The 24073-nt window shown below is 37.7% G+C and overlaps 1 protein-coding gene across 8 annotated transcripts in view; it reads right to left on the bottom strand.

Annotated features, from left to right (window-relative positions):
* The window catches only part of LOC132193707 (protein grainyhead), a 93836-nt gene that overhangs the window by 15585 nt on the left and 54178 nt on the right, over nt 1-24073 (bottom strand). For 7 of the 8 annotated variants that reach the window (XR_009441477.1, XM_059614550.1, XM_059614548.1 and 4 more), the window contains exons 4-8: nt 16637-16997; nt 15138-15590; nt 13926-14119; nt 9453-9615; nt 3919-4030 (exon numbers count right to left, since the gene is read on the bottom strand). Coding sequence is in view for 7 of the 8 variants with exons in the window: in XM_059614550.1 (XP_059470533.1) it covers nt 3919-4030; nt 9453-9615; nt 13926-14119; nt 15138-15590; nt 16637-16997 (1283 nt within the window). In the remaining variant the exon portion in view is untranslated. The remainder of the gene's footprint in view (nt 1-3918; nt 4031-9452; nt 9616-13925; nt 14120-15137; nt 15591-16636; nt 16998-24073) is intronic. The other variant, XM_059614545.1, reaches the window with a different exon arrangement.

Genomic DNA, 24073 nt, shown 5'->3' with positions numbered 1-24073 from the left:
CCGCTGACAAGCACCGCAAATTAACAGTTCCGCAGACGAAGCGAAAATTAATCACCATTTTAATGCATCAAATAGGCGGTCTGTGTGTGTTTTTAAGTGCGCCGCCATTAATTGCTCGCGCCTCTCACATTTCCATCGGATTATATTATTTGGCGAGAGCCAGAGAGGTTGTTAAATTTATTAAACAAAAATATATGTAAGCGTTTGAATTACGCCAAGTGTGCATTTAGCGGAAAGGTCACATGCTTGTTTTCGGGTCGCATATTTTATTTTGAATGAGAAAATCAGGTGTCGTGCAGCGGTGCAATAAATTTTTGTACTTTTGTAGAAAGCAAGAATAAAGTTTTTTTTTTATCTCGCAAATGCTGATTTATTCGCGAGCTGCACGGATGAAATTCCTCTTCCCTCTCTCCGGAGACTCCGCAATTAATTGTCCCAATTGCTTGTTTGTACCAAAAGATGTAAATCTCGTGCAGGTGCGTGGAATTTAAGATTGGAAATTTATGCACGAATTACGCATGCAAAAGTTAGTTTTTCAGCCGACGCAATAAATTCTCAAATTGCGGGCAATTACCGGCTGGGCGCGAGCTATGCATAAAACCGTCAACAAAATACACATCAGATTGTAAATAAATGGGCAGAAGTGAGATGGAAATCGGATTCGAGAGAGTCATGATCGCCGATGATTGATATTTCACGCTCGGCCGCGTTTACTGTTCGGTTTTTGCAGCCAAATGACCTCATCGGTCGTCGCTTCGTCGGGGGAGGCGAAACGCACAACATACCATTTATTAATGATAAAAAGCTACATTGTAATTTAGCGATGTAAATCAATCGGCGGGACAGCAATATTTATAATTACAAACCCGCGCGTCGTTTATTCGAGTTGCATCTCGCGGGGAGAGTTGTAAGGAGGCATTGCGCTCATTTCGAATCGCAATTGGAGATTTTATCTCAGGCTTTGCTGACCGATGTGGGTTCTGCAAATTACGTTTCATTCGCAAGGATTGCTGCTTCCTGTGGCTAGCTTTCTATCAATTAGGGGCGTTACGATGCGGAATATACAAATATCATTTATAATATATAAGACTCAGTTTAAAAGGTTAAAAAGAAGAAATCTTTTTGTACATTGAATGGTAAATAAAAAAATTAAAATACTATGAAAATCAAGAATACAATTACTGTTTGTTTGTTGAAGTTTCAGTATATTTGTTGATTGATCGATGTTTAAATAAAAAATATGGATTCATGCTTGTATTAATGTTTATTTTTTATAGATTCAATATTTGGAAGGTGGTGAAAATCTTCTCTTAATTGATAATTGCAGAGTAAGATATATGTTGTTATGAATATTTTTATAACTGAAACGATTAACTAAACGATTCGTCACAATAGAAATGTACATAATTTTCGTAAAGAAATTTGATTATTGAAAGAATCTAATACTCGAGAATATTTATAAAGTTTCCCAAAAAACTAATTTAAGTTTCATTAGCACTTGATTTGTGAAGAATAAACAACAAAAATGATAAAAGTAGAAAAATTTTGTTTTTTAACTAGATTATAAATAAAAAAGCTTTTTATTATATGAAAAAATATTGAAGCTAAAAATATTTTTGTAAACTTACAATTTTGTAAACATATTTTGCTTGACATTATGTTAAGCTTTAGATTTAAGAAAATTTTGTGAGCCAAAAATCACTGATTAAATTACAAATTTTCAGCTACATAAATACTTTTTTAAACAAACTAGAAAAAAAATCCCAAATTATTTAATTCTTTACGATTCTTTATATATTCATAATTAATACATACTTAAGAACCGAAGATTACAAGTCTTATTACAATTCACATTGGCCATTTGGCGCGTTGTTCATGAATTTGATCCCACCTTTCCCTCACTGCGCATACTGAAATAATTCATATATTAAACCCTTATTATAATCCATAAAAATGAAAAGCGATCAAAAACATTTTTGAACTTGCGGCAAGGAGTGAGCAATTTGCGCTAATTGCGCGTGATATAGTCAATTATTATATTTTTCCGCGGCCGATTTGCCTCGCTGGAACGACGGACGAAGTATAATTGCGCATAATAAGATTATTTCAGACCCGGAGCGAAAAATATAATTTCGAAGAGAGGGTCTTCGACCTGGCGCGGCGCGGCCCAACTCTGGGGCCTCGGAAGGGCCCTGCGAGCGAACCAACCGCACGAAACGAGAATAAAATCGCGTGAAACCTGAGTCTCGGCGGAGAACTGCGGCTGGCTGGACGCGCGGATAGAGTTTCACGCGGGGAGATCGCGCACCCAGATATCCGCTTTCAACCAAAATGCTGCCGCGCACCAGCCGAACGTGCGTTTCTGTGTTACTTGTGCACGCCTGCCCCGCGTGTCTCTTTAGTTATAGTCCTTTATTTATTTTTTCCCTCTCATTTAGTTGAGATTTTCGCTCGCCTCGGGCACAACTCAACAGGTCAACACTCTTATGGATAGGCAAGCAAAGGTCACACTCTGTCCGAACAGTGGGGAGGCGCCGGCAAAAAAAAAAAAAAATGTATTAGACTTGGAAGTTTAGTGGTCTGTGCTAAAAATATTAACCACGGATCATAAATTTGTTTGCGAGAGTGAAATAGAGTTTGAGGTTTTGTGAAATAGAAAAGGTAGAAAATATTTTGAAAAACAAGATTGGATGAATTTAGTGGACTTACAAGTGGGCAAAATTAAGTACAATTCAAGGGAATTTAAAAGTGAATTTGCTTGAATTTGATTGAATGTTTACTTGTTTGTTTTAAATTATAATTTGGCTTTTTAAATGCTCTTAAAATCAAATATCACAAGTATTTAGCTACTTCAGACGCAGTTGAATAAAGTCTTTTTAACAATGGCAGTTTTTATTTTGCTAATTGATGGTCAAGAATAGCAAAAAATGTCCGGAATTTTTGTAAGGATTTATTTGACTTTAAATATACTTATTAAGCTTGATGTGGCTAAAATTTACAATATTCTTTCAATAATCATAAGAATTGACTCTTTAATTGTTGAAAAAATTGATTTGATTAATTTAAAATAAAATTTCTATATTAATTTTGTAAATTTTAATTGTTCCAGAAATGAAATAAATTGGCAAAACTTCTTTAAACCTTTTTCGAAATTAGAAACTTTTCTATAAAACAGCAAACTTTACTAATTAGATGGATAAAAAAAATTTTAGCCTCCAAATTACAAATAAAATGTGTGAAAAATGAGGTTTAATTAAAAAAAGACCATCTCAAAAAACTTATATATATTTTTTGGCTAGCAAAAAGTAGAAGCAACAAGATAATTGTTTACGTTTTTTGTGTCCTTTCAGGTGTTAGATTAATTTTCGCCAGTCGTAAAAGCGTACAGAGCAATTATCCTCTCTCGTGCTTGCTAAGTTTTCGCGAGCACTTCCGTTGATCTCTCGCGTGCTTGTTGATTGCACTCTGCATAATTCTCCTTGTCGGCGTGAAAAAGAGCCTCAAAGCAAAAGGACAGCAAATGTAAAATCTATTTATTTGCTTGAAGCAAGTTCAACGAACTAGACCGAAAATTCGGCGCGACAGAGGCAGATTATAATTTTGTTCTCAGTCAGGCGCGAAATAACTCTCGGGGAATATTTACAAATAAATCTCGCGAGAGAGATAAGTAGTGACGTATTTTATGTACACCTTAAAAGTAGTTTGTGTTTTTAATCCCACACATATTCGGTCTAATCTCCGTTGCGCGCAGCGTTCTTAATTCGCCTCTGCATCAATTTTAATTCCCCCTCTTTTGGCAAATCCGCTCTCGAAAGACGGACGTGCGTCGATTACAGGAAAGAAGAAGAAGAAGTTTTTATCAGCGGTTTTCTTTTGATAAGATCAGGGCACACGCCCATGACTTGACCCTTGACTCACCTGCGTCCAGGATGCGTTGCTTGACGCTGTGTTGGCGGCTGTGCCAGAATTGCCACGCTTTGATTTCGTCCTCGGGACTCTTTTCTTCGCGGAACATCAGCATCACCACGCTCTGAAACACAAGATTTCGTCTAGATTAGAATCTGCATGGAAATGTGAGGATTCACACTTTGCTACCATCTTAAAGTCATGTAATAAAAAATTAAACGAGAAAATTAGGCAAAAAGTTTTGACACGAAGAAAATACTTTGAAATTTTGGTTCATATAATGAGCAAATTATGCAAACTTTTTTACAGCAAGTCACATAAGATTTTAATTAATTTCTTAGATTGCTTGATAATTTGTTTGTTTAAATTGAACAGTTAAGTATTTCATATTGTAAAAGTATTTAATTTTGTTTTAATCTATCATCCATATATAAATTCAAGTTTAATATTCTCATAAATTTGTTTCGTAGCTAGAAAATTTAAAAGTTTCTTGGTTTTCTTTGTCAATTCCTCCAAAAAAATTAAATATTGAAATAATTTTTACGAATTTTTACATTTAATTAGTGGAAGGAAATCGTTAAAAATCTTTTTATGCAAGTCTGGCACCGATTTAGTTGCAGCACAAGACCATTTTCGGACCAAAAATCGATTCCCACGCTGCACGTTTCCCATTATCCAAAGATAGCCGCCGGAGAAATGTCGCTTTTCCCGAGTTTCGCGGAATTTTCTCAAATAACAATCAAGATCGCACGCTCACAAAAAAGCGCGGCTGCATTTATGGATGAAGAGCGAGCGATCGATTATCGATTCAGGTCCAGCCGCGGCCGTGATGTTTGCGTCTTTTCAGTTAATTATTCCCTGCACTTATGCCGCGGCCGCTATTTCGTATTCGCGGCACGAGAACCGCTCTTTTTCAGCTCTATTGGACGATTTTTACGCGGCACCTGCACACAGCCGTGGCCAAATATGGCGCGCCAAAGGACGCGCAATGAGACGGATTAAATGGAGAAAAATCCTCGTCTTTGCGTTAATCCCTCACTTTTAGACGAAAGGTTTTTAATTACAAAGAGATGCAAGGTTCTTTTTCTCACCTGGCTGATAAATTATGCATGAGACTTGCTGCAATTCTCGCTGTTAATTGAGACACCCTTTCCTGTCTTGATAACAATTGTTTGAGAGCGCAATTGCTCGCCACTTTGTTAATAGAAAACAAAAAGAGCGGCTGCTGCTGGAAGTTGGCAATTATAAAAATTGCCAAGTAAATAAATTTCAAGTTGATACGCGTGAAAATGTCGAGTTGTGAAAGGACTTTTTAAGAGCGCCGAATGTACACTTTGAATCGTCGGGGTAACACGCGCCTTAAATCACTCGGGTCGACAGTGCGGGCCGAATGTGAAAGTCAACAAAGATAAACGCGGCTGCTGAAAAAGAGCACATTCCGTTGCGCACTGTGACAAGAATTCCGCCCACTTTTCGGCGAACGCGATTTTTTATTTATTGCCCCATTACGCGCACATAATTATATGCGAGAGTCCGAAATGTTTGAAACGGTTCACTTCATTCATTCGTTAATGTCGCGCACTTTTCATTAAAATTGTTGCAAAATGTATTTAGTAAAGCTGAGAACTTCCGGCAAGTCTTGACGAAAGTGGCAGCTGGACATGATTTCATTCTCGTCGACGTACATTTGTGAGACGGTAAAATCCTTTTTCGAATATTAAAATTCTTGAATATTTTGTTCTGTTCTATTGCAATGCCTTGTATTTTTAGTGAGGAGAAAGTATGAAAATAATTTATTGATATGTTATTTCATCATTAATATTTGTCTGTGGTGAATTGAACTAGAAATTGGCTTTACCTCGATTTTAAAGTCAATTCACAGGCAAAAATATCGGCTGTAAAAACCAATCGTTTGTATTAATTAATATAACAAACAATTCAGAGATCTTGAAACTGTAGAATTATGCTATGCAATTATACTCTTCCCATCTCCCATTTTTAGTTAAAACAAATTTTGTAATAAAAAGTAATATATTATTGAGAGTAAATAAACGATTCAATTTGGAAGTAAACACGCGAAACTCGAGAGATATTGTTTATTAGAATTCAGTGTGATGAGAAAGCACACAAAAATTTATAATTTTATATTACTTATTTAAAAACGTCAATCTGCTTTACCGATTACATAAACAAAATTTTTATAAAAAGTCTTTTATAAATACATAATAAATTTTACAAAATAAAATATAAATTATTTTAATAATTAAATCACCACGACAAATTACATGTAAAATGATAATTTTCTAGCATTGTTAAAAATTTAAAATGGTAATGCTTTAATTTTAATTACATGTCGCTTTGCAGTTCTTTCAACTTTTTGAGATTGGCTTGGAAACTAGTTTAAAGCAAATTTTTATTTGGACGTATTATTATGTATTAAGAGCAGAGATTACGAGCAAAAACTCGGCGAATTTTAAGCGTATATAAAAGAGTTGTCAATCGGGGCGAGTCGCCAATCCGGAAAATCACGTGTCATCTTTCTTCAAAAGCGCCGTGTATGTCGCTCGGCGCAATTACCATATTCTTATATACATAGAGCAAAGGTGCTCCAATTATCGGCCTCGTCCACTCGGATTTCTGCGAGTTTTTGCTGCGAGTTTACAGTTATTTTGCGGTGACCATATCAGCGCGGGGCTGGGTCACTGCGGGGCAAACTTGTTTGGCAGCATTATTCAAATTGGAGAGGAGACTCTCTCGCCGGGCGGCAAATCAGGCGCCCGAATCTCCAAGCAAAAACACGCGAATATTGGAAAGACCTAATTGGACACCACATGCATGCAAAAATGAAATAAATTAACCGAAAATACCTCCGAAAAATATTAGTTTGTTTGCTAGAAAAAACATAAGTTTTGTTTTATTTTTGAAAAATCTAGAAGGGATAAATTTTATTTTGAAATTCAATTAGAAATTTCTCCAGAGAGAGATGATGGATGTTCCAATATAGCGGATAACGTACTTTAATAAAGTCGTGCTGGTTTCTATCGCTCGGAGATGCAATTAGCTGCACACCGAGAGTGTCGGTCGGTAATAACGCGAATAATTAGTGTGTGGCGGCGGATATCTAATTGAGAGAGGCGGACGAAGTAAATGGACATAAATTTATTCAATAAAGCCAGTGTCGCGGTCAAGAGGTCACAATCAGTCTTGCGCAAGAACCCCACACACATATGTATAATTATAAAATAAATAATCAGCAAATTGCTCATCGGCGGAAGAAAACACGCATATCTAATTCGCATTCATGACATAAATTGCGCCGAGCAAAGATTTTGACAGTACTTTCTCAACAGTCCATAAATCAACAGAAAAGTTTTATTTATTAACATATAAAAAGTTGCGAAAGGACTTGTAAAAATATATAACATTGCTCGAAATTCTATACTTTAACGATTTTATTTTTATTGCTCTAATAAAATTGCTGGACCGAATCGTGATTTCCGGATCCATTCAAGCTTAGGAGTGTTTTTTTTTTAATCATCAGTTTGGTTATTTTGAAGATGGAATCAATTAGAAAAGTTTTTGGAGGGCCGGCGGGGCAACGGCGCGCGCATTAAGATGATGAATAAACGATTGGGTCGCTAAATGATGGGCTTCTTCACGCTCGGTTTCCAGCCCAAATCATGCAGCCTCGGGACAAAGCAGATTAAAAAATTGTTATTAGAACGGCGAGTGTTTAACAAGAAAAATCGCTTTCGCGCCGCTAATTTGATATGGAGGTCGCTTCTGCCAAGCCGTTCCCGTTTGCGAAAAAAAAAAATGAGATGCCCTGTCATGCAAAATAGTTATGATTATAACTTTGAAATTTGTCAGATGTGAAATCTATTAGGTGAAAAATGGGTGTTTATTCTGTTAGAAGAACTAGCTCTGGGGGCTTTGCAATTCAGATAGAACGGGACGCCGCAATATGAAGACATAAATCTAAACGATAATTGGATTTTTTTCTCCCCGAAGATAGCGGATCGTCCTACGAATTTAATTTAGCCATAATTTAACTATCGGAATTTTTATTATACCCTGCTTCCATTATTGATTTGACCAGAGTTAGGTGTGCTCGATTGCAAATTTCCTCCAAGCCTACAATTATAAAAAAGTATATGCGAGATTATTTATGGAAAGTGTTCTTCATCTCACAATCTGCAGCAATAGAGTAAAAGTGAGCAATTCGAGTGTCCGGCGGCGAGACTCGGGATACAAAATGCATTCTTTTATGGCCTGGGTGTGTAATTGCTCGAAATGCACTCACGCATGTTCGACTTTCCCACAACACACATGCAGAGATGTAAATAATAAATAATATAAACGCGCGGGCCCCTCTCTCACTCTTTATATATTCTTTGCTCTATGCTTTTCGCGTTTTTTCTCTATGAGCGCGCATGCAATTACCCGCGCTGCCGCTCATTTGCATACGGCCTGCTGCTGCTGCAATTTTATTCATTTACTTATTTATGCTCACCCCAAGGCCAAACGGAAAATTCTCTCATAATATTTCCACATTAACGCCTTGGCTCCGAGCGAACTAACCCTTTTGCGCACAGAGATTGTTATAATTATTAAAATCATGCGCTGTAGTTTGCTCGCCGCACGGCTTCCTTCCGTTTGATATTTATTCCGTAACAAGCCGCTAATTGGGTACCCCCTTTAATTACCATGGCGATGCTATTTTTAAAGCAAACTAGCACTTTGTTTAAAACTGCTTCTAATGAATTTAAGCTGAATATATAATTAATTTTAACGTCAATTTGAATTTTTTTTTCATTACAAGAGAGAGATTATGCAATCCGCGAGACTACAATGCAAAGTAAATGAGAGTGGTAAAAAAAAAAAAAATTTGATGGAGTAAAATCTTGATTTGAAACTAAAAAAATATGAGTCACATACTGAATAATAACAAAAAATAAATGTCGTGTGCTTAGATTTTATTTTATTTGAATTTAATCTGATTTTTTTTACTAGAGACATTAAAACGCAAAAATTTGTGTTAATTTAACTTAAAACAGTTTAATTAGAGGAGCTAAATCACTGCTGACAATCAAACCTTTTAATAATTAGAGTTAAATCTTACCTAATAATTTAGAATTAAAATAATTGAAACTTGTACTTTTGTTTCGGAATGATATGCATAATAATAAAAAAATTAGTTACCAAAGATTGATTACTTTTCCTGGTAAAATAAATTGCATAAAATAAGGTATTTCAATTTCATGACTTGGATTTGAACCAAATTTTCACTAAATTCAATAAGAAAATTAAATACTAAGTAAAATAATGCATTGAAATAGGTTTTTGAAAAAGTCATTCTTCTTATACAAAAAATATCGACAATTGTCACAATTTTTGAATATTCCTTTCTTTTCTCCCGAGTTAATTAAAATTCTTTTTGCTTCGCTAATTGAGGTTCAAAATTTATGCAAAGAGTCTGATATAGTCTCTTTTTGATCTGAGTCTCAAGGCTGCGCGCATAATCTCGCGATAAAATGGGACCTTACCTTGACAGTTTGGAACTTGATGGCCGACTCAGGGTCAGGCAGGTACTCGAGGGTGATTCCGTAAAACTGGCCCTTGTTGATGTAGGTGATTCTGTCGTCCTCGCGGCGCTGACTCGTCGAGATCGGCGTTTCCAAGAAGTAACGGAAACCGTACTGTGAGAATCTGTGCAAACAAAAATTACATAATCGCGTTAGAAATAAATTTATATCACATCTTCTATAATGGCCAAACACGACCAGCAATTAAGAATAGACGCTACCTTAATTAATCAAGCACCTTATCTACTCGCATTAAACTGCCCCATTTAAATTCATTATGCAAATAAATTTCGGCGAAAATCAGCACAGGTGATCTCCGAGACAGCGACATTTTCTCATTTCCAACACGACCATTTGGAATTGATAAAATGTGTGTGGCTTCCCAGAGGCCGGTCGCATTAATTTCTAACGAGCTTCGCAATTATTGCCCACTCCGAGTTATATACGATCGGGTTTCGACTTCTTGAGCCGATTTATATAAATTTCATATCTGTCGAAAAGAGCTGCTGTCTAATGGGTGACGCACATTAAATAAATCCGCCTCTCATTTTGAATTTTTTTAAGTGTCGCTGAAAGGTGCTATTAGTTTTTTCCAATTCCATTACAATTTCACCTGGCGGCTGCAATAATAAAATCATACAAAATTTTTTACTTGCTCACTTATACATTTTATTGCCGCACTCTAATTGAACTGCTCGCTTGACCAAAAGTTTGATCTAACTGTAAAAAGGGGCACTCTTTCTCATTTGCATTTTGCGAGAGCCGGTCGAGTGTCCACGCGAGATTTCTTTCTCTCATTTCGTCCGCCATTAAAAGTAGAGCAGCGAATTTACAATTGCAAATCGCAGAGCGACGCACGGCAAACATGCAAGTAGCGACTTTTATAATATTATTATACCGCCCGGTGTACATATATAATTATACTTTTCAGCAGCAGTTTCAAACAAGAGAGAGAGAGAGAGACACACACACGTAACTGATATCTCGGAGAGCAGAAAAGACGCCGGAGAGCGGCTCAAATTGCTCGCTCACAATTAGAAGAGGAGAAGAAGAGAGGCTTTCTGTGTTAAGTAATAAAAATTGTGTGAGAGCAGGGAGAACCTTGTGAAAAAAATATATTTAATATTTGCGCTAGGTCCAATATAATTAGTTTTTCGCCTTTCCTCCAAGATGATTTACGGAGAAATGTAATAAAATTTATTGTAATTTACTAACGCTACTTTTATTTACAAAGATAAAAAGTGACATCAAAATCTCACTATGGCAAATTTCTTTCTAATTTAAATCTTGGTAAAACGTTAAAATGTGCTTTTAATTTATAGACTATGTTTATTAATTATTGTAATAAATCCAAAATAAGATATTTTACCGATTAAAGACGAAGAGCCTTTGCAATGAAAATTTGTCTTAAACACCGAACAGTCATTTTTAATTGAGAGATACTTTTCTAATATTCTTGGTATCCAAGTATGACTTCTGATTTTGAATTTCATTGTTTTATTTAAGTAATTTTCAAACATCAGATAAACAACACATGCTTGATTTCAAATGAAGCAAGTTTTTTTCGGTTGCTTTGAGATAATGAATAATTCAGCCTACGATCGCTTTACAAATGAAAGTTTGGAATTCTAGTTTATCGGGGAAATTGAACAATTGTGCAACAGGCGATTTTGCCAATTTTTTTGCGTGCGACTTTGTCAACCTGCACCGCCACGCTGCTTTCCCGACGGGAGACGAAAAAAGCAGGCGCCTTTCTCCAAAGCCGCGCGCTTGTTTGCGTGTCGCCGCCGCGAATTTCTCTGTTCATTTATTTATAAAAGCCGTAATTGATGGGCCATTGTTTGGCCGATTTGAATGCGCAGTGTCGAGAGTGACCCCGAAAAGAGGCCGCGTTACTTTTATTGGCTGCGTTTTTTGCGCGGTCTCTTCATTTTATTACGGGATACGTGCCGCAGAATTTTCTGCCCAGAGAGATCTTTAAACCGACACACGGCCGAGAGAAAAGTCAAATTACACACTTATATATACATAGGGGGATCGCATGAGTCACACTGCAATCACGCAATGCACCCGCCACAGGCCAAAAACAAAATTAAAAAATCTCCACACGCGCAGCGAATGATGCTGGCTCGGCCGACTTGAAATCATTTTATTGTTTTTCACCATTTTTATTGCTCGTTTCCGCAGTTGCAAAGACGCAAGAATATAAAAACAAAACGGTGTCCAGAAAGAAGAAGCGTAATTAAATCAAGAAAAGTCGAACAATTTGTAAGCATTTTTTTAATCATTTTAACTAATAATGATATATAATAAAATTTTCATAAGATTTATATATTTATACTGAGAAATTTCTACTGCTCTTGATCACAATGCATGGTAAGTTGCTTAGCATTTCAAATAGATATGCGGTTTGAACATACTATAAATAGTTTCTAAAATTGTAATAAGGCTAATTAAAAAATTGTTTTTTAATTTGTTTAAATAAAAATTAAAAATAAATAAATGAAATTAAAAAAGGACAAAATTATAAAATATAGTAAATTATGAAACAAGTAAAATAAAATTTTAAATATAAAGTTAAATAACATATTCATACAATAAAAAAATTAAAAGTTGATTAAGTTATGGATGATAAATAATAAATTTAAATCATTTGATTCAATTTACTTCCATTTTAATATAGGGGTCTTGGTGCAGAGGAAGATTTCTCTTTGATTTGAATTTGACAGTTTTCTTACCAGTTTATCTGATCAAACTTTTTCTTACAAAAACATTGTTTTTCCCTGCTTTAGTTGTTATTTTGTCAAGTGTTAAGTGTTTATTTTTTATTAAATTGGACACAATTATACTAATATACAACAATTATTATTATTCTTTTAAGGTATGTTCAAATTTTTCATTTCTTGCCCTTTTCTGCATGAAAATGGTGTTGCGAGTGTTAAAGTCTCTCTGAAGGATTGAGCACGAATGCCCTTTGCCCCCTTTTGTGACGTTCTCTCGCCCAAGAGAAATGCTAATTCGCGCATTTCTGCTCGGCCTCTGTGCATTTTGTTAATAATTTATATAAAGAGTCACGCAGCGGAGGCGACACTTTGGCCGCTTTGCATGCGGGCTCTGATTTTTGAGCCGATTTTTCGGGCGCACCCACCTTTTGGCCCGTGAGGCAGAGAGGAAAATAAAACAAACCCATCCATCCTTGTTCTCATCGCCGTTGATGGATGGCCGGGCCGGATTTTTAATTGAGCGGGTCAACTGAGGCGCACCAGCGAGTGTCTCTCTCTCCAAAATACAATCTGTGCCTTGAAATCTGGCTGCTATTTTTTATTTTCTGCCTCGCTGCTCCCTCGTTAAATCAGGCGGAATGAGAGAAGGAGAGGAGGAGAGAGAGAGATAGAAAAAAAAAATAAAAACACACACCTCTTTCTCTCTCTTGGGACACAAAATCTCCTCGTTCGCCGGCCCGGATAAAATTCAGGCTTAATTATTCACGTGTGTGTGTGTCGCCGATGCCGCCGTCCCCCTTTCCGCCGAGTTGTCCTCCATACCAATTAGCCCAACACTCTAATGAGCACCAAAATTCGCCACGACTTTAAAATATATACGAGAGTCTCCTTTTTCGTTGTTCACCGCAAAATGCTCGCTTTTTTTAATTAAACCAAACGCGCCCGCTTTCTCTCCACGGTGGTTTTTTTCCCGCAAAACTCGCAAATTAGAGGCACTTCATTTAGCGAAACGTGACTCGAATTCAAAATTTTTCTAGGAATATGGCGACAATGTCGAATATTTTCGCACTCTGGACGCTCGCGTTCTCGGAAGACACACGTTTACGTCAAACGTGAAAAATTAGCGATAATAAATTATCTCCTTTGTCGGAGACGGACGCGAAAGATTACATCTGAAAGTGCGGCAGGAAAGGAAGTTTTGCCGAAAATGAAGAGTTTTCCTCAAAAATCAGCCAGCGATTTTTGGCATTTAATTCTGGTTATTCATAGACGAAAATGGTCTTTAATTGCTTTATGGGAAAATAGAGACTAACAAGGTATGATTTTGAAAGAACAAAGTACACTGATTTCGACGAAATTTTGTCAGTGTTTCCTTCCTTGGGTTGCCCAGAACGGTTTGCAATTTATTTTTTGGTTTTATTCTTTATATAAAATAGGCAAAATCTCTATGAAAAGACAAGTTAGTTGCCTGATTACTTCACGGAATTAAAGATCTAATTAAATTTTTATAGAGAAACAGCACAAATGATTTTGAGATGTCTCCATCAAAATTAGAAATAATAAGTTTTTCTCTCTCTCTCTCTAATATTTAATTATTCCTTCAAATATGTATTATATTTAAAAAAAATAAATAAAAAGTCGCATTGTAGAATCGTTCATTTGTAATTAGCTCTAATTTTAAACAAAATAAAACATTGATATTGGTACTCACAATTTTGGAATCTGCACTTTGTCCGCGTCGTTTTGCCTGCCAAAGTCGTGCCACGGCCTGGAGCGGCCCCCGGGGGTGCCGATGGAGGTGTTGGAGGCGTTGGGGGAGGCCAGGCTGCCGGAACTGTTGGACCGCTGTTGGTTCAGCGTCTCGGGGAGCAGCGGATTCTGGCACATGTCGGTGTAGTCGAAACTCTGCGGCACAAAAAGCAAAAGGGGTGACGATCAGCGTCGAAGACAAACACATAAATATTACTGCACGGTGAAAAAAAATCACAAGGGGACGTGCAATTGAAGGAGTTCATAAATTTTAAAGGCAGTTGGCACCTTTGAACGGTGTTTGTTTTACGGATTAGCGTTTACGTGCAGAGAAAAAGAGACGCTTTTCTGTTTGTCGCGCTGTGCAGACGGCAGCTGATTCAAATAATTTATACAGGTGGGAAAAAAAATAAGCAGTGTCGCGCCAAGACTGCTCTTTTGTGTGTAGATATGTGAATTATGAATGCAAAAAGACTCAAAGGTATTAAGGACTGGTGTCAATTTACTTTGAGGTGTGATATTTTCAAATATTATTCATGCAAAAGTAATTTTTTATGGTTTGCAGAAAAAGCTGCGTAATGTCAATTTAATTTTTTTTTCAAAATTCATAATTTTGTAAGAAAAAATTAATTTAATTTCAAGTTAAAATTTGTTGGTTATAAGCAGGAATTTAAAATTTAAAACATATAAGTTTCAAAGTGTAAAAATGATTCTTATTGTTATGAAAGTTCTGAAGATATTCAGATGTTTAAAATGCATAAAAATGGTGAGAAACATTGTTTGTTACAAAAAAGTTATAAAATGTTTCCTATTGAATATAATATAAAGAAGTAACAGTAAACATGATACGCCTTACATCAATGTCTAGATTTTGAGGTCAAACTCTATATCCCACAGTCATTAGTTTAAATTCAAAAGTTTTCATTAGAAGTATGTGCAAATATGTTGTATTTGAAAATATAATTTTATTTAATAAATTTTGGTTTCTTTATTCAGCATTTATCAATTTTTTTAACACATTATTTTGTGAATTGAAGAATAATGAAAGCTAGAAATTACTATGGAAAAAGGGAAGCAAAGACGGTCTTGAATTTTAAATTAAATGATTCCAAAAAAATTCATGTAAACAATGAAATTGATTGAACAAATTAGTGATTTTTTTTTATGTTTTTACCTGTTGAATGGCCGTCTGGTCCCTGGGGGTGATGGCGTCGGTGCCGATGCCGCTGTCTGGCGAGGGCAGGTCAACGGTCAGCGCCACGTTGCCCGTCTTGTAAACCGCGCTCTGACGAACGTAGCGTTCGACGAAGGCGCTGGAAATGGCGCTGGCCGTGCTGGTCGTGACGCCCGTGGCCGAGTCGGCGCCGTCGGCCGCCGCGTACTGGCGCTGATAGTCGGCGCCGAAGTAGTCGCGGTAGTAGGGCTCTGTGTAGGAGGCGCTGGACGTGCGGCCGGGCGAGGCGGCCGCGTAGTTGGCCGCCGACTGCTGCGACTGTTGCGCGTACTCGAAGGTGGCGCCGCCGCCGCCAGGCGAAACGCCGAACATTTGCGTCGCGTACGGCGGAATCGGCGCCTTGAGCAGAAGGGCTTCGTCCACGGGACTGCCCCGACCTCCAAACTCGTCCTGCTCCAGGAGCAAAAAATCAAATTCAATGTTAAAATATGCCCTCTGTTTTATATTTTGCCGATAATTTAATGAATAAAAGGTCTATAATACAAAAATTTAAATAGAAAAACTTATCAGAATTAATATATATATGCGTCAAAAAAAGTATCTTATGAGGCGTTCAAAATACCAAAAAGATTGACTTGCTTATTGAGAAATTCATTTTCAGTTAACGGTTTTGTTTTTTCCAAATTTTAGATTTATCACAGCAAATCATTAGTTTTTTTTTTAATAATACCGAAATGATCAACGAAGAATCAATCATTTAAATTTTTATTTAATTATGAAAAATTTAATGTATTTTATTCAAATAAAAAATAACTTTGAATGTATGCATCACTAATTTTTTTAAACATTAATTATGCTCTCGATCTGCAATTGATAAAAAAAAGTCGCTAGAATTTTTGTTGTGTTATAATTTATGTAATTTATAATGTCAAGATAGAAAAAACAGGCGCCACCCTAGTCATAAATAACAAATTTTCATTATAAGAGGGGAAAAGAAATAAAATCTATTACCGATAAGAACATAATAAAGAGCTTCACTGGACTCGCTTGAGTAACATTTAAATTTCAGATTATAAAATTTACATGGTGATATAGACAAAATATATATTTCATAGAAATTTCAAATTGAACAAGAAAACTTGTCAATGAATTTCCAATAGTAGCATTAAACAGAAATAATTCATTAGAAAAAATGGAAAAATTATTTAAAATTTATAATAAAAATATGTTTAAATTTATTTAAAAAAAGACATTACATTAAAAATCATACATAAAGTAAAAATAATTTAAATTAGATTATGTTGAATAAACTTTAAACTATGCTAAATTTGCAAAAAAAAAAAATTTGCATCATCAATGATTCAGATGACGTATCAGTTTGTGAGTTTTATTTCATGCATTTTTTCATTTTTTTATTCAATTTAAAAGCTATCATACGTTATAAGGGAAAATAAATTATATTTTCAATAAGCTTGTTAGAATAATATTAAGAGCCTTACCTTGACTGCTTTCCTTCCGAGTACGAGAACGCTGTCGGTGCCGTGTCTGCTCGAAGCCACTTTGGCGGCGTCGACGACCCGGTCAAGCAACATTTGCTTTCGGGGCACCGGCTGGCTCAGGTCCTCGGGTTCGCGCTTCACGCTTAGCCCGGGAGTGACGAACAAAAGTTCCGTACCGGCCGGCGACGCTCGGCGCGGCGAATCGGCGCCGTCCCTTGCAGGACTCGGCGCCGCCGAGGGCGCCGCCGGCGACGACGACGAGTAGTCGTGGGCAGGGCCGGCGAGGAGGCCCGCTCCGCCCACCGAGAGGCCATTGGTCAGCTTGTGATGGTGCGGAGGAAGCATTCCCGAGTTGGACGTTCTGCAACAAGAGGAAAACACACGGCGATTTTAATTAACTTCGAAAAACGCGGGTCCAGGTGTGGAAATAAACATTGGTGACGAAAGTGTCAAATTGAGAAATTCTAGAAGTGGATTGCATTTGAATGCGGGTTTCAAAATGAGAAACTGTGATTCTTTCATTAGCTCTGGTAGTTTTGATTTGACAACTTAATTAGGATATGAAATAAAGTTTTTTCATTAATTTAACTAACTTTGCGCAAAAAATTATATTAGAATATCTAACATTCATGATAATGGTAATCAGTTTTTCTAGATTGTTCTCATTCATATATGTGTATGATATGGAAATATCCATAAAATGACAGTTAAACAGCAATAAATTGTCATCAAATCAATATTTTAGACAATAAAAATATTTATGACCCCTAAAAACACAATTAATTTCATCATTTTACTTTTGTCGTGACAGCAACAATTCAAAAGTCTAAATACGGTCTTTTGATATTGCAAAATGCAGCGATTATAATAAACCAATCGTGTATAATCCTGCAGCGAAGCGAATTATAAAATTATTAACAAGACAAGCTGTAAATTTTACGACGTGCTGCTGCATCCTGCGTAAAATTCCAACCTAATCAAGAGGCTTTTGTGTTGTGCGTCGGGATTGCATTCAACACGATATGAAATTACGTGGGAATATAAAACAAATTTTGACATCTCTCGAGGTGATGGTCAGCTGCTTTATGGCATCTTTTGATCATTATTTATCCCATTAAAGCGAAATAATGAACGAGTGGCTTTGATGAAAAACGCCGGCAGCCCGAAAGGGTTGTTTTTAATGCACGGCCTTTTCTCACATAGAGAGATGATTACGATTATTTCTCATTCTATCAGAGCAGATGATTCTCTATTCGCCCCGCTATGTTTTAAAACACATTTCATGCGCAAACTTTCTTTCTCTCTGTGTCTTTCTTTCTTTCTTTCTTCGGACGGAAACTTTTCGTTACGGCGCGCTTTTTTCAAAGAGTGTCTTCCTAGACAAAAAGCAGGACCGGTTCGACGACTATTTTTATTTGCACTATTATCACTTGTGGCGGTTGCTCGCCGTGAGAACGCGGCGATGTGCGCGCACATGGCGCGCGATGAGATGCATTTTTGCTTCTTCACCGACGCGGCTCGAGTGACGCTAGATTTCAGCCGCGTATCAGGTTTTGTGTGTGTGTGTGTAGATTAATCTCGTTCTGCGGCCGATAATTCTTCATTAAGGCGTGCAACAGATATGCAAAGAGAAGACCTGCGCGAGATGAGCCACTCAATTTAAAAATATGCGACCGTAGAAAAGTTTGAGAGGCTTCGGATTTTTGACGGATATACATTTTCAACTGATTCCTTCAAAGTGCGCCTAAATCAGAGTTTGAATAAATTTAATAGAACGTAAAATTGAAAAGATCTTTAGATTTAGGGAATATAATAATAAAGAAAATTAAATAGTGAAACTGACAATGAGAGCGAGAAAAACCAGTACTCTTTTGGAAATGCTAAAATTTCTACATTGGAAAATAATTTTTGAAAATTTAAATTTAAATTGAGTTAGTAAATATTTGGAAATTTATGCTGGAAATTTTCATTTGGTTTTAGAGCTTTAATTTTTCACGCTCATTTTAGGATTATTATTTAAATTATCCTTTTGCTAATAATTCATTTTTTTGTGAATTATATTAATTGGTGTTTTGTTTTCTATGCATTCGTTTTTGACTAATGTTCTTTGATAAATAACAAATCAGAGAGAAAGAAAAAAATTGATCAATAAATATTATGATTTTTTTTCTCTTTGAGGATTAAAATATCGGTTTCATTAAATCTTTTCATCTTTTTCGGTCCTCCTCGATTTTCTTTTTCATTTCTGTGTATGTATTACATAAATCCTGAAGTGACAATAGCACTCTCACTATATTCACCGAGCTCACTACTTGAAATATGACAACAATATAATGTCGAGGAAGCAGGAGATCATCTTGAAAATATACACACGCATATTATAATAATTTCATATCCCTTTCTCGAGTTGTCACTCCGAAGCTCAAAAATCGGTTAAGTCCCGACGACGGAAGCTTGATGGAGAGAGTAAATAAAACTTATAACAAAATGCATCGGCGGCTCGGCGTGGTGGAAAATCTCATTAAGTCGCGCCCCGACCCATCTCGTGTCAACACTTGAATGCGCGGCCCCTCTCGCGACGGCGCGGAATTTACCTGCCGCCGAGCAAAAAGTGTAAAGACAAAAGTAAGTACATTTATTTATGCGTCGTCCTGCTCCGCGAAGATTTTTTTTGGAGGGAAGAATAAGTAGAAGGAGAAGGGGTGCTTTTTGTATGCACGGAGAGAGAGAAAGAGACGTTCTTTTCATTTTATTTGCATGCGCCGAGCTGTTGGCTTGAGACGCGCAATTGAACCCGAACGTGAATAGATGAGAAGCTGCGGGGAGGTGTTGCACGGTTGGAGGCAAATTTCATTCAAACTTGCTTCGTTTACCTTGCAATTATTTACAACAAAATTTCAAGCAAAATTCAAAGGCCTCTATTATTGTATTAAAAAAATTTAAATCCATAATTTTTGTTAAATTTGAAAAAATAAAATACATTAAACTGATTTTTCCTATTTAAATAAAATTAATGTTTCCTTCAGAGGGAAAATTGCAAGCAGATAATTATTACTTAGAAAATTTTAATAAAAAAAATATGCTTCAGGATGAAAAGGAAATTTGGAGAGAAAATTCAGTAATGATTTGTATTTTAAAATTTCCTTTTTAATTTTTAGATTTCAAAATAAATTAAAATTACTTAATTTGAACAATTTCAGTCCTTCGGAATGAAGAGGAAATTCCGGAGGTGTTGAGAGCGCTTGTGAAAAAAGCGACGCAAAAGCATCAAGTGTCACACTACGGCGGCGGTGCGGCTGAAAATCAACAGGCGCTAATATATCTGATTACCAGAGCGCGCACGGTGGCGCGAAAAGGGGTGCGCGCCCCTCCAGGCCCCCGACGGACACCCCCGGGCCCCAAGCCTGTCGCATTTGCATGAGAAAGCGCGTGCTCTTTTTTGCCGGCCGAGTCGGTTTGAATAGCAAATAAGCGTCCTCCGAATTGAACACGCATTGTTGAGCCTATTGTTGGCCCGCGCAGGGCGATGAAACCCGAGCACATTGTTGTGCACTGGCCGGATGATTTTGGGCGGGCGTGCACTTTGCAGCCTTGTGTTCTCAAAAAATAAAAACTGGTAAATTGGTAAAAGAAACCAACACGTGGAATAATACAAATTTGTTTCAAGATTTTTTTTTAATGTTTTTTAGACGCAAATTACTTATTTTAGGCCTTCCAAAATATAAAATTTTCTTTATTGAAAGTCAAAATTTAGATTTTATCTCCATTCTTTAAATTGTAGTTTTTCTCCCACAGTAAATCTACAAAAAATTTCAAATAAAACAAGATAAAATAAATGAATTTATGAATTTCTGCAAGGGAAAATTAACAGGGGTGGAAACTTCTGCATCCAGTTGGGCTTCCGTGTTGGGCGCGTTGCATAACTCAATAATATTAATAAAAAAAAAAATGGGTAATGTTATAGTACGCGCGACGTGTTTTTTCATAAGTTGGCAGCACTTATGCTCCCATGTAAAACTATCACGTCGCGCGTTCGATAGTGGTTTTACGTCGCGCATACAATAATGGTTTTACGTCGCACGTTCAATACTGGTGGCGGTATAATAGTTAAGAAAACCGATTATTCCATCGATACCTCGGCAACATGTATAGCACTCGCGACGCAAATATTTTCCTACAATCTCAATTTAGGGGACTGCTAGGAAGAATAGGGGCCCTTGGGATGGGTTCAGAATGGGGCAAGACGACCTCTGGAGGGCCGTGCGCACCCTTATAGCAGGCGCGACGCATGCTTATAGGAGGCGCGACGCACGACTAATTAATTATTATAAAAGGTGTTGCACGCAGCCGGAGTTGTGGGCACCCCACGAACCGGCAACTCGGAGGTGGGCAACCCCCAAGATTAATTTTTGCAGAAGCCGCGAGCGAGGGGTGGAGGCGCAGCGAGGTCGAGGACGTGGGGAAGGCCGTGCGGAGGGCGAGGACAAAAGGGCGGCTGTGTTCATGAGGGGGCTCCGCAGGAGCCCCCTCACGATCCCCGCCCTTTTGTCCCGCCCGGAGCCGGCCTTTACCACGTTCTCGGGCGAGCGCGCCTCAAGCCCGAAGCTCGCAAACCCACAACGGAGTTGCCCACATAAGGAGTTGTCTGCAAAGGGAGTTGTGGGCACCACATTTTTTGCATTCTAAGCCCTTTTTGCAGACAATTCCTTTTGTAAGCAACTCCGTTGTGGGTTTGCGAGCTTCGGGCTGGAGGCGCGCTCGCCCGAGAACGTGGTGAAGGCCGGCTCCGGGCGGGACAAAAGGGCGGGGTTCGTGAGGGGGCTCCGCAGGAGCCCCCTCATGAACACAGCCGCCCTTTTGTCCTCGCCCTCCGCACGGCCTTCCCCACGTCCTCGACCTCGCTGCGCCTCCACCCCTCGCTCGCGGCTTCTGCAAAAATTAATCTTGGGGGTTGCCCACCTCCGAGTTGCCGGTTCGTGGGGTGCCCACAACTCCGGCCGCGTTTAATTAATTTGCCGTGCGTCGCGCGTACTATAACCGTGCGTCGCGCGTTCTATAAGCATGCGTCGCGCGTACTATAAGCATGCGTCGCGCGTACTATAACCGTGCGTCGCGCGTACTATAAGCATACGTCGCGCGTCCTATAACCATGCGTCGCGCCTCTGACGATGGTGAAAAGCGCCCTCCGGAGTTCGCTTTTCGACCGTCGCGCGTCCCATAGTGATGCGTCGCGCCTGCTATAAGGGTGCGCACGGCCCTCCAGAGGTCGTCTTGCCCCATTCTGAACCCATCCCAAGGGCCCTTATTCTTCCTAGCAGTCCCCTAAATTGAGATTGTAGGAAAATATTTGCGTCGCGCGTGCTATACATGTTGCCGAGGTATCGATGGAATAATCGGTTTCCTTAACAATTTCACCGCCACCAGTATTGAGCGCGCGACGTAAAACCATTATTGTATGCGCGACGTAAAACCACTATCGAACGCGCGACGTAATGCAAGTGATGCCAACTGAAATCAGGGATTTTGGGAAACACGTCGCGCGTACTATAACATTACCAAAAAATGCTTTTTTCAGCACTTAATTTTAATGAAAAAGAAGAAATCTTTGAAAAATTGTCATCATTTTAAAGTGAAATGAAAAAAGAATCAAAATACTTTTGAAATAATGTTTATAAAGTAATTTAATTAATTTTGCTGCCAATGACAAATCCTCAAACTTTTATTCCATTAGAAAAGTTAATTGAAAACACAAATCAATTCTGTAATGGATTTCTTGCCAACTTCATTTGCAAATATTCCGATTTCAGAATTAGGAACGCACGTGTGTGAGCGGAGAAGGCAGGTTTAGGCGCAAACAAAGTTAACACTCGGCCAAATGAAAACCAGTTGAAAAGAAACGAAAACAACAAACGGAGCGAGCAGCGTTGGGTGCGATATTGGGTGGGGATAATTGAGGAGTTGCGGCCGGTGGCGTGCCGCCGCTGATTACCAGGCGATATTTGAATGAATGAATGAAAAGTTGACTGTTCAGGTTCTCATTGAGCACGATTTTTACTCCACGAGAGAGCGAGCGGCGGCGAAGATGCTCTGCAGCGAGCGGCACTCTCGTATTTCCGGTCTGGCCACTTTTGAATATATATTTCTCGTGGGCGGCCGCCAGCACTGAAAACTCAAACAGGTGCTGCCGAGAGCGCGTTTACAAGCGGCACCGCCATTGTTTACAAACAACCGGAGAGCGAGAGATGATAATAGTAATATTGCTGACTGAGCGAAAGAGAGAGAAACAAACTCGACGGCCGTCAAATATAAGAAAAGATTTTGCACACCACACTCACGACTAGCAGTCGAGACGTGATGATTAATTTGCCATTTTGTGCCTCTGAATTTTGTTCTTCAGATCGTTGCTGAAATTTGAGGAACTTTATGATTGTTTTATTTTCAAACAGTTTTGGCAAATTTTGTTTAATATAACCAACATTTATTTTATTTTAAATTTTTTTTTAAATAAAATTATTATCTTTGTGGATAATTTATAGTTTTCAAATAAATGGTACGTTTTATTGCGTAAAGAGTAATTATTCTTATCTAGAAAAATGGAACATTTTTAGTATAAAAAGTGTCAGGCCAAGTTCATCATGATTACAGCATAAATGTATTTTTATGCAGCAAGTTTTTATGAATTCATTGGAAATAAACAAATTTAATTGAACTAAAAATATTGAGGGCGATCCAAAAGGCTAACTTGGCCCATGCTAAATTAACCTGGTCCGGGTTAATATAACCCGCCATTAAATTTTGCTGATGGGCTAAGTTAGCCTGAGCCAGGTTAGGCTTTTGGATCGCCCTCATTGTTTTCTTAAATTTTTTATTAAAATGTGTTCTAAATTTGTTGTTTACTTTCAAACAGCCAAAAACTATTTTAGAGTAAAAAATAAAGTTGCCCCAAAAATTCAAAAGCACCATTATTTTTTGATGTCACTTCTCTTTCAAATTGTTTTTTTATTATCGAATAAAAATTGAAATGTTTTTCATTTTAACCAGTCTACGGTCTATGAATTGCACGTAATAGGTTTTAAATCGTGTGTTGTATCAGGTTTCTGTTTTGTATCTTAACAGAGGGACAGACAATGCGTGAGACAATTCAATTTCATGCCGACACTCAATCAGATTTCGCCGCTCTCGCCAATAGACTCTCTTGTGTTCTCTCCACGCGGAGTTTTATTTGAGCAATAAAAACTCATTAGGAAATATGCTGATTCACGTTAATAAAATAATTATCTCGGCGGCCGAGACATGATCAAGAAGAAATAAAGGCACGACGAGAGGCGAGTACTCTTCGCTGTATCACACAATGTATATTAAATTTTCTCATGAAATCGATGCCTTTTTCTCACAATTAATGTTTTTTACAACTGATCGGGTTGCGAGTTGTTTTAT

The sequence above is a fragment of the Neocloeon triangulifer genome, unplaced genomic scaffold (assembly GCF_031216515.1).
Source record: "Neocloeon triangulifer isolate White Clay Creek 2 clone unplaced genomic scaffold, ASM3121651v1 ptg000004l, whole genome shotgun sequence".
Lineage (NCBI taxonomy): Eukaryota > Metazoa > Arthropoda > Insecta > Ephemeroptera > Baetidae > Neocloeon > Neocloeon triangulifer.
Note: the sequence above shows the minus strand (reverse complement) of the source record. Positions and strands in the feature narration are given on the sequence as shown.